At 41.1% G+C, this 11,447-nt stretch overlaps 1 protein-coding gene across 1 annotated transcript in view; it reads left to right on the forward strand.

Annotated features, from left to right (window-relative positions):
* TUBGCP4 (tubulin gamma complex component 4) overlaps positions 1–11,447 on the forward strand; it is a 49,495-nt gene that overhangs the window by 25,937 nt on the left and 12,111 nt on the right. Inside the window, exons 10-11 of the mRNA XM_082647774.1 lie at positions 9,846–9,896; positions 10,303–10,408. Of these exons, the coding sequence (XP_082503900.1) occupies positions 9,846–9,896; positions 10,303–10,408 (157 nt within the window). The remainder of the gene's footprint in view (positions 1–9,845; positions 9,897–10,302; positions 10,409–11,447) is intronic.

Consider the following 11,447-nt stretch of genomic DNA (forward strand, 5'->3'; position numbering starts at 1 on the left):
GTGTATCTTTTCAAAGTATGGCTTTCTTCATACGTATGCCCAGGAGTGGGCTTGCTGGATCATATGGAAGCTCTATTTTCAGTTTTTTAAGGAACCTCCATACTGTTCTCCATAGTGGCTGTACCAATTTACATTCCCACCAACAGTGTAGGAGGGTTCCCTTTTCTCCACATCCTCTCTAGCATTTATTGTTTGTAGATTTTTTTTTTTTTTTTTTCAGTACGCGGGCATCTCACTGTTGTGGCCTCTCCCGTTGTGGAGCACAGGCTCCGGACACGCAGGCCCAGCGGCCATGGCTCATGGGCCCAGCTGCTCCGCGGCATGTGGGATCCTCCCAGACCGGGGCACGAACCTATGACCCCTCCATCGGCAGGTGGACTCCCAACTACTGCGCCAACAGGGAAGCCCCTGTTTGTAGATTTTTTGATGATGGCCATTCTGACTGGTGTGAGGTGATACCTCACTGTAGTTTTGATTTGTATTTCTGTAGTAATTAGCAGTGTTGAGCATCTTTTCATGTGCTTTTTGGCCATCTGTATGTCTTCGTTGGAGAAATGTCTATTTAAATCTTCTGCCCATTTTTTGATTGGGTTGTTTGTTTTTCTGATATTGAGCTGCATGAGCTGCTTGTATATTTTGGAGATTAATCCCTTGTCGGTAGCTTCATTTGCGAATATTTTCTCCTATTCTGTGTGTTGTCTTTTCATTTTGTTTATGGTTTCCTTTGCTGTGCAAAAGCTTTTAAGTTTCATTAGCTACCTTTTTTTTTAATTACTCTAAAAGGGGGTGTCCAAAAAGATATTGCTGTGATTTATGTCAAAGAGTGTTCTGCCTATGTTTTCCTCTAAGAGTTTTATAGTATCTGGTCTTACATTTAGGTCTTTAATGCATTTTGAGTTTATTTTTGTGTATGGTGTTAGAGAATGTTCTAATTTCATTCTTTTTTTTTTTTTTCTGGCTGGATTGGGTCTTTGTTGCTGCGCGCAAGCTTTCTCTAGTTGCAGTGAGTGGGGGCTACTCTTCGTTGTGGTGTGCAGGCTTCTCATTGTGGTGGCTTCTCTTGTTGCGGAGCACAGGCTCTAGGCATGCGGGCTTCAGTAGTTGTGGCATGTGGGCTCAGTAGTTGTGGCTTGTGGGCTTAATTGCTCCGCAGCATGTGGGATATTCCTGGACCAGGGCTCAAACCTGTGTTCCCTGCATTGACAGGAGGATACTTAACCACTGCGCCACCATGGAAGCCCTAACTTCATTCTTTTACATGTAGCTGTCCAGTTTTCCCAGCACCACTTATTGAAGACACTGTCTTTTCTCCATTGTATATTCTTGCCTCCTTTGTCGTAGATTAGTTGACCATAGGTGCGTGGATTTATCTCTGGGCTTTCTATCCTGTTCCATTGATCTATAAGTCTGCTTTGTGCCAGTACCATACTGTTTTAATTAATGTAGCTTTATAGTATAGTCTGAAGTCGGGGAGCCTGATTCCTCCAGCTCCATTTTTCTTTCTCAGGATTACTTTGGCTATTGGGGTCTTTTTGTGTCTCCATTCATTGATGAGCTCTAGTAGTTTTCTGGTGGCATCTTTAGGATTTTCTATGTATAGTATCATGTCATCTGCAAACAGTGACAGTTTTACTTCTTCTTTTCCAGTTTGGATTCCTTTTATTTCTTTTTCTTCTCTGATTGTCATGCCTAGGACTTCTAAAACTATGTTGAGTAAAAGTGGTGAGAGTAGACATCCTTGTCTTGTTCCTGTTCTTAGAAGACATGCTTTCAGCTTTTCACTGTTGAGTATGTTAGCTGTAGGTTTGTCATATATGGCCTTTACTATGTTGAGGTAGGTTCCCTCTGTGCCCACTTTCTAGAGAGTTTTTATCATAAATGGGTGTTGGATTTTGTCAAAAACTTTTTCTGCTTCTGCTGACATGATCATATGGTTTTTATTCTTCAATTTGTTAATGTGGTTTATCACACTGATCGATTTGCAGATATTGAAAAAATCCTTGCATCCCTGGGATAAATCCCACTTGATTATGGTGTCTGATCCTTTTAATGTATTGTTGGGTTTGGTTTGCTAGTATTTTTTTTTTTTTTTTTTTTTTGGCTGCGTTGGGTCTTTGTTGCTGTGCACGGGCTTTTTCTACTTGCACTGAGTGGGGGCTACTCTTCATTGCGGTGTGCAGGCTTCTCATTGTGGTGGCTTCTCGTTGTGGAGCACGGGCTCTAGGCACGCAGGCTTCAGTAGTTGTGGCACGTGGACTCAGTAGTTTTGGCTCACGGGCTGTAGAGCGCAAGCTCAGTAGTTGTGGCACATGGGCTTAGTTGCTCCATGGCATGTGGGATCTTCCTGGACCAGGGCTCGAACCTGTGTCCCCATTGGCAGGCGGATTCTTAACCACTGCGCCACCAGGGAAGTCCCGGTTTGCTAGTATTTTGTTGAGGATTTTTGCCTCTATGTTCATCAGTGATATTGGCCTGTAACTTTCTTTTTTTGTGGTATCTTTGGTTTTGGTATCTTTGTCTCTTTTGGTATCAGGGTGATGGTGGCCTCGTAGAATGAGCTTGGGAGTGTTCCTCTGCAAGTTTTTGAATTAGTTTGAGAAGGATAGGTGTTAGCTCTTCTCTAAATGTTTGATAGAATTTGCCTGTGAAGCCATCTGGTCCTGGACTTCTGTTTGTTGGAAGTTTTAAAATCATTGTTTCAATTTCAGTACTTGTGATTGGTCTGTTCATATTTTCTATTTCCTGGTTCAGTCTTGGAAGCTTGTACCTTTCTAAGAATTTATTCCATTTCTTCTAGGTTGTCCATTTTATTGGCATATCGTTGCTTGCTGTAGTCTCTTATGATCCTTTGTATTTCTGTGATGTCTGTTGTAACTTCTCCTTTTTCATTTTTAATTTTATTGATTTTAGCCCTCTCCCTTTTTTTTTTGTTTAGAGATTTTTTTTTTTTGATGTGGACCATTTTTAAAGTCTTTATTGAATTTGTTACAATGTTGCTTCTGTTTTATGTTTTGGTTTTTTCACCACGAGGCATGTGGGATCTTAGCTCCCCAACCAGTGATTAAGCCCGCACACCTTGCATTGGGAGGTGAAGTGTTAATCATTGGACTGCTAGGGAAGTCCCTCCCTTTTTTTCTTGATGAATCTGGCTAAAGGTTTATCAATTTTGTTTATCTTTTCAAAGAACCAGCTTTTAGTTGCAATGTTTTCTTCGTCTCTGTTTCAATTATTTCTTCTCTGATCTTTATGATTTTTTCTGCTAACTTTGTGTTTTGTTTGTTCTTCTTTCTCTAGTTTTTGAGATTTTTCTTGTTTCCTCAGGTAAGACATATTGTTGTAAACTTCCCTCTTAGAACTGCTTTTGCAGTGTCCCTTAGATTTTGAATCATCATGTTTTCATTTTCATTTGTCTCTAGGAATTTTTCAATTTCCTCTTTGATTTCTTCAGTGATCCATTGGTTGTTTAATAGTATATTGTTTAGCCTCCACATATTTGTGTTTTTGTTTTTTTCTTGTAGTTGATTTCTGATCTCATAGTGTTGTGGTCGGAAAAGATGCTTGATATGATTTCAATTTTCTTAAATTTATCAAGGGTTGCTTTGTGGCTTAGCATGTGATCTATCCTGGAGAATGTTCTGTGTGCACTTGAGAAGAATGTGTATTCTGCTGCTTTCAGATTGAATGCTCTATAAATATCAATTAAATCCATCTGGTCTAATGTGTCATTTAAAGCTTCTGTTTCCTTATTAATTGTCTGTCTGGATGATCTGCCCATTGATGTAAGTGGGGTGTTAAGTCGCCCATTATTATTGTGTTACTATTGATTTCTCCTTTTATGACTGTTAGCATTTGCCTTATATATTGAAGTGCTCCTATGTTGGGTGCATATATATTTATAACTGTTATATCTTCTTCTTGGATTGATACCTTGATCATTATGTAGTGTACTTCTTTGTCTCTTTATAACAGTCTTTATTTTAAAGTATATTTTGTCTGATATGAGTATTGCTACTCCAGCTTTCTTTTGATTTTCATTTGCATGGAATATCTTTTTCCATCACCTCACTTTCAGTCTATGTATCACTAGATCTGAAGTGGGTCTCTTGTAGACAGCATGTATATGGGTCTTGTTTTTGTATCCATTCAGCAAGTCTGTGTCTTTTGGTTGGAGCATTTAATCCATTTACATTTAAGGTAGTTATTGATTTGTATGTCCTTATTGCCATTTTGTTAATTGGGGATTTTTTTTTTTTTTTTTTTTGCGATACGCGGGCCTCTCACTGTTGTGGCCTCTCCTGTTGTGGAGCACAGGCTCCAGACGTGCAGGCTCAGCGGCCATGGCTCACGGGCGCAGCCGCTCCACGGCATGTGGGATCTTCCCGGACTGGGGCACGAACCCGTGTCCCCTGCATCTCAACCACTGCACCACCAGGGAAGCCCTGGGGATTGTTTTTGAAGGTCTTTCTTCTTCCCTTCTTCTTTTGTTCCCTTCTCTTGTGATTTGATGACTATCTTTAGTGTTGTGTTTGCATTCCTTTTTCCTTTTTATGTGTATATCTATTGTAGATTTTTGGTTTGCGGTTACCATGAGGTTTGATATAGCAGTCTATTATATATCCAAGATTGTTTTAAGTTGCTGGTCTCTTAATTTCAAATGCATTTCCAGTATCCTGCATTTGTACTCCGCTCTTCTCACGATTGCTGGTGTTTTTTTAAATAAATTTATTTATTTTGGGCTGCATTGGGTCTTCATTGCTGTGCATGGGCTTTCTCTAGTTGTGGTGAGTGGGGGCTACTCTTTGTTGTCGTGCGTGGGCTTCTCATTGTGGTGGCTTCTCTTGTTGCGGAGCACGGGCTCTAGGCATGCGGGCTTCAGTAGTTGTGGCACACAGGCTCAGTAGTTGTGGCTCGCGGGCTCTAGAGCGCAGGCTCAGTAGTTGTGGTGCACGGGCTTAGTTGCTCCACGGCATGTGGGATCTTCCTGGGACAGGGCTCCAACCCATGTCCCCTGCATTGGCAGGCGGATTCTTAACCACCGCGCCACCAGGGAAGCCCTGCGATTGCTGGTTTTGATATCATATTTGTGTATGGATGATTTCTACCTTTACTGTATGTTTGCCTTTACTGGTGAGCTTTACCGTTTGTAATTTTCTTGTTCCCAGTTGTGCGCTTTTCTTTTCCACCTAGAGAAGTTCATCTAGCATTTGTTGTAAAGTTGGTTGGTGGTGCAAAATTCTCTTAGCTTTTGCTTGTCTGTAAAGCTTTTTATTTCTCTGTTGAATCTGAACGAGAGCCTTGCTGGGTAAAGTAATCTTGGTTGTAGGTTTTTCCCTTTCATCACTTTAAATATATCATACCACTCTCTTCTGGCCTGCAGAATTTCTGCTGAAAAATAAGCTGTAACCTTATGGGGATTCCCTTGTATGTTATTTGTTGCTTTTCCCTTGTTGATTTTAATATTTTCTGTCTTTAATTTTTGTCATTTTTATTAATATGTGTCTTGGTATGTTCCTCCTTGGGTTTATGCTGTAAGGGACTCTCTGTGCTTCCTGGACTTGGGTGACTGTTTCCTTTCCCATGTTCAGGAAGTTTTCAGCTATTCTCTCTTCAAATAGTTTCTGAGGCCCTACTCTCTCTCTTCTTCTGGGACCCCTATAATGCAAATGATGGTGCATTTAATGTCCCAGAGGTCTCTTAAACTATCCTCATTTGTTTTCATTCTTTTTTTTTTATTCAGTTCTGTGGCAGTGATTTCCACCATTTTGTCTTCCAGCTCACTTATCCGTTCTTCTGCCTTATTTATTCTGCTATTGACTCCTTCTAGTGTATTTTTCATTTCAGTTATTGTTCATCTTTGTTTGTCTGTTCTTTAAATTTTCTAGCCCTTTGTTAAACATTTCTTGTATCTTCTCGGTCTGTGCCTCCCTTCTTTGTCCAAGATCATGGATCATCTTTACTATCGTTACTCCTAATTCTTTTTCAGGTAAATTGCCTATCTCCACTTCACATAGTTGTTCTTCTGGGGTTTTATCTTGTTCCTTCGTCTGGAACATATTCCTCTGCTGCCTCATTATATCTAACTTTCTGGGTTTGCAGCCCCACAGGCTGCAGGATTATAGTTCCTCTTGCTTCTGGTGTCTGCGCCCTGGTGGATGAGGCTGGTCTAAGAGGCTTGTGTAGGCTTCCTGGTGCAAGGGACTTGTGCCTGTCCACTGGTGGGTGGAGCTGGGTCTTTTCCCTCTGGTGGGCAGGGCTGGATCAAGGGGTGGGTTTAGAGGTGGCTGTGGACTCAGGAAGACTTTACGGCAGCCTGTCTGCTGATGGGTGGGGCTGTGTTCCTGCCCTGTTGGTTGTTTGGCCTGAGGCATGCCTCACTGTAGCTTTCAGGCTATTGGGTGGGGTGAGGTCTTGGCATCAAAATGGTGGCCTCCAGGACAGCTCCCGCCAGTGCGTAGCCAGTACCTCTGCCACCAGTGTCCTTGTCCCCACAGTGAGCCACAGCTGCCCTCTGCCTCCCCAGGAGACCCTCAAAGACCAGCAGGTAGGTCTGGCCCAGGCTCCTATGAAGTCACTGCTTTTTCCCTAGGTCCTGGTACACATGAGACCTTGTGTGCACCCACCAGGAGTGGCGTTTGTTTCTCCCAGTCCTGTGGAGTTCCTGTGATAAGGCTTCAAAGCCAAATGCTCTGGAGGCTCCTCCTCTGATGCCAGACCCTCAGACTGTGGAGCCTGATGTGGGGCTCAGAACTCTCACTCCTGTGGGAGAACTTCTGCAATATAATTGTTTTCCAGTTTGTGGGTCACCCACCCAGTGGGTATGGGATTTGATTGTATCACAGATGCACCCCTCCTACCATCTCATCGTGGCTTCCTCTTTGTCTTTGGAAGTAGAATATCTTTTGGGTAGGTTCCAGTACTTTTCTGTTGATGGTTGTTCAGTGGTTAGTTGTGATTTTGGTGTTTTCGTGAGAGGAGGTGAGCTCAGACCCTTCTACTCTGCCATCTTGTCCCAAAGTCCCATACTCTTTTAATTACTTTAGCTTTGTAGTATAGTTGAAGTCAGGAAGTGTGATACCACAGGCTTTGTTATTGTTTCTCAGGATTGCTTTGGCTGTTTGGAGTCTTTTGTGGTTCCACACAAATTTTAGTATTTTTTTCTATTTTTGTGAAGAATGCCTTTGGAATTTTGATAAGAATTTTTACGGGGTTTGTGTTGAATCTATAGATAGCTTTGAATAGTATACACTTTTTAGCAATATAATTCTTCTGATCCATGAAAATGGAATGTCTTTCCATTTATGCTGTCTTCAATTTCTTTCAACAAAGACTTGTTTTGTTGTACAGATTTTTCACTTCCTTGGTTAAATTTATTCCTAGGTATTCCTTTACTGAGCATAATTGAGATTAATCCATGTCACATATATTGATAGTTTAGTCTTTTTTACTGATGAGTAGTATCCCATTGTTCATACCAATGTGTTTTCCCATCATCTGTTCATAGACATTTGGATTATTCCCCCATTGTAGTTTTAATTTCCATTCCGCTAATGACTAATGATGTTGAAATTTTTTTCATACACTTGTTTGCCATCCATATATCTTCTTTGGTGAAGTGTCCAAAACTTTTGTCCATTTTTTCTTGTTTTTGTTTTATTTTCTTACTGTTGAGTTTTGAGAGTTTATGTATTCTGAATGTAAGTCCTTTATCAGATATGTGACTTACAAATATTTTCTTCCTGTCTATGACGTGTCTTTTCATTCTCTTAACAGTGTCTTTCAAAGAGTAGAAGTTGTTAATTTTGATTAAGTCCAGTTTTGTCAATTTCTTTTTTGTGTGTGGCTTATGCTTTTGGTGTTGTGTCTGAGAAACCTTTGTGTAACCCAAAGTCACAAAAATTTTCTCCTGTTTTCTTTTAGAAAACTTATATGTTTTAGTTTTACATGTAGGGTTATGATCACTTTGAGTTAATTTTTGTATGTGGTGCAAGGTATAGATCAAGTTTTAATTTTTTGCATATGGATATTCAATTGATCCAGCGTCTTGGTTCTTTTTTATGATTTATTTTTGTATATTTATATTGCTATTACACTTACCTCTTTAAGCATATTTGTAAAGAGTATTTAAAATTTTTGGTCTGTGTCAAAGGTCAGATTTCCCCAGGAAACAGATTTTGTGACTGAGATTTGGCAAGAAGTGAGGGAAGCAGGATTGAGTAGAGAGGGGAAATAAACTGTGATGTGGTTGCAGCAGAAGACTTGGCCATCTTATGCAGAGCTCTGAAGCTAGAATGGCCCTTCAGAGATGTCCCAAATTGAGGTTAGAGGGCTAGGCCATTATACCTCTGCATCTATCAGAAATTGGTTCCTCAGGAGGGAACGATGGGCAAGGTAGCTCCCTTTAGCCAAAAGCGCCAGTAGCAGGCAGTACTCTGAACAGCTGGGATATGGGAAACCTCAGTCTTACAGGGGATATCTCACTATACTAGCCACTCAGTCAGTTCTAAAACTTCTGCTTCAGATGGTATGTGTTACCTAGTCTGTTGTATTTCTTTTACTCTTCCCATGTCTAATTATTTTGACCTGTGTGCTTATATTCCTCTGGGGATGTCAGCTATTTTGTCTAGTATTGTGTATTAGAGAAGGGCCAAAGGCCAGTTCCTAATCTGTATCAGTTCCAGTGAGAGAAGGCAAAGGGGAGCACCAGGGTGGAGATTCCAGGAATCCTGAATCAACATTGATCACTTCACGACATTGATCACTTCACGGGGCAAATCCTAGTCAGGATCCTTTGATGCTGGTAATGGCTATGTAGTTGATTTTTTGTATCTCAGTCACCAAGCTTGCCGAATTCTCTTACTAGTTCTAATAATCTATATGTCAGTTCTCTTGGACTTTCTGTGCAGGTAGTGAGTGATATTATCTGTCAATAATAACAGTTTTGTTTCTTCCTTTTCAGTTTTTTTTTTTTCTATATTGGCAAGTCTTTAGTACAATGTTGGATGACTTTAAAGGAATTTCTTCTAATGTTTCACCATCAAATAGGTTCTTTGCTGTGGGGTTCTGGTATATACCCTTTATCAGAATAAAGAAATTTCCTTCTATTCTTTGTTTGCTTTCTTTCTAAAATCATGAACAGATATTGAGTTTTATCAGATGCTTTTTCTGCATCCATTGAGGTGATCATGTTTTTTCTTTTTTAATCTTTAATGTAGTGAATTATATTCATATTAAAACTTTTATTGAGATAAAATTCACACAACAAAGTTAAACATTTGAGCCATTTTAAAATAGGTACAATTCAGTGGGTTTTAGTATGTTCACGATGTTGTGCAGCCATTACCACTATCTAATTCCAGAATATTTCCATCTCATATATTTTTTTAACTGTTAGACTTTTATTCCTGGGATTAACCCAGTGTGGTCATGGTATATATTCTTTTTTCCAATACCTTGCTGGATTTGTACAAAACCATTCTTTATAGGAGTTTTCATTGTAATGAAACTTTGACCCTGTTTTTTTTCTTTCCCCACATCTTTACTGGAGTATAACTGCTTTACAATGTTGCATTAGTTTCTGCTGTACAGCAAAGTGAATCAGCTATATGTATACATATAGCCCCATATCCCCTCCCTCTTGAGCCTCCCTCCCACCCTCCCTATCCCACCCCTCTAGGTGGTCACAAAGCACCGAGCTGATCTCCCTGGGCTATGCGGCTGCTTCCCACTAGCCATCTATTTTACATTTGGTAGTGTATATATGTCAGTGCTGCTTTCTCACTTCGTCCCAGCTTCCCCTTCCCACCCTGTGTCCTCAATTGACCCTGTTTCATTGGTTCTTTTCACAGCATCTCTGGAAGCTGATGGTGGAAGAGTCAGATTTACTGGGTCAGCTGAAGGTAATAGCTTAGCTGTTCTTTTAACTCTTAAAATGATGCTGGTGGACAATGACGTTATTCTCTGTCCTCTCCTGAGAGTACTGGTTGCCTGTCCCCAGACTTCCAGAGTGGCTCCTTATGTCCTCATCCAAGTGGGCAAACTCCATCTAATGCTACAGGTTTATTACAGTACAAAGCTTTGGCTTACTTTCTTCTGGCATTATTGTGCTTTCATTGAATAAATGATATCAAAGACACACCAGTCATCCTGCCATTACTAAGTATGTCCCTTTAAAATGCCAAAAGCCTACGACCTTTTGTAGGTTGGGCTCAAACTGATGAAATTGGAAATTATATGCATAATTCTCTTAGGATAGTGAAAAGCTCTGCTGGATTACTGAATTGTAAATTGAAATTCTTTCTGCAGATCATTAAAGACTTTTACCTTCTGGGACGTGGAGAACTGTTTCAGGCCTTCATTGATACAGCTCAACACATGTTAAAAACACCACCCACTGCAGTAACTGAACATGGTAATTGCCCTGGGGCCCAAAAATTACCAGCTTACTGAAGTTGTAGTGTATTTCTTAGCTGCTGCCAAACCATTTAGGCCTGGGCCACATAGGAGCAGCCTAGTGAGTTACAGAGAGTGTTTCCAAAATGGAAGGCCACTCAGGTAGGCTCACACTGTTGTTACTGGGAGCAGCTTCAGCTCGTGACTCTTCCTGGAAGGGTTGGTACAGGCCTTCAAACCAGTATTTCATCTCATCAGATTATAGCCATTTATTTCTTAAGGGACATATTGAGATTTTCTCTTTTTTTGGCCACGCCATGTGGCACATGGGATCTTAGTCCCCCAATCAGGAATCGAACCCGTGCCCCCCGCCCCGCATTGGGAACGTGGAGTCTTAACCACTGGACTGCCAGGGAAGTCTCCATATTGGGACTTATGGCCACTTGTTGTATTAGAACTCGTTAGGCTGTCAGTGATGGAAAACTAACCTAGGTAGAAAAGGGGAGTGTATTTGCTATTGTATCTGTAACTCCAGCGGGACAGGGATATATCTGGTCCTGAGAACTGAAACTAGGGATTGCTAGGATTCTCTCTCTTACCTTGTCTGTGCCTCTTGTGTGCTCTTTGATGGCCTTCCAGTCCCATCTGGCCACATGGCCACCAGCAGCTCCCAGGAACATACCTCACAGAGTCTACTGGGGGAGTCAAACCTGGTCTCTCTGGTAGCAAGTTAAGGGATTCCAGGGAAAGGGTTTTGATTAGCCCAACTGGATCATATACCTATCCCTGTATCAAAGAGGTCAGACTAAGAAACGCCTACTTTGGGGGCTTACCTTGTGGTCCAGTGGTTTAAGACTCTGAGCTTCCACTGCAGGGGGCACGGGTTCGATCCCTGGTCGGGGAACTACGATCCCGCATGCCACAAGGTGCAGCAAAAAAAAAAAGGAAGATATGCCTACCTCAGTAAAGTGTTCAGCTTTGGCCAATGGGAAGGATTACCACTCCTAATCAAACTACTTGAGGAGAGTTACATAAGGATCAGAGTCAAAAAAGAGGGG

Source organism: Grampus griseus, assembly GCF_964374135.1.
Source record: "Grampus griseus genome assembly, chromosome: 2".
Lineage (NCBI taxonomy): Eukaryota > Metazoa > Chordata > Mammalia > Artiodactyla > Delphinidae > Grampus > Grampus griseus.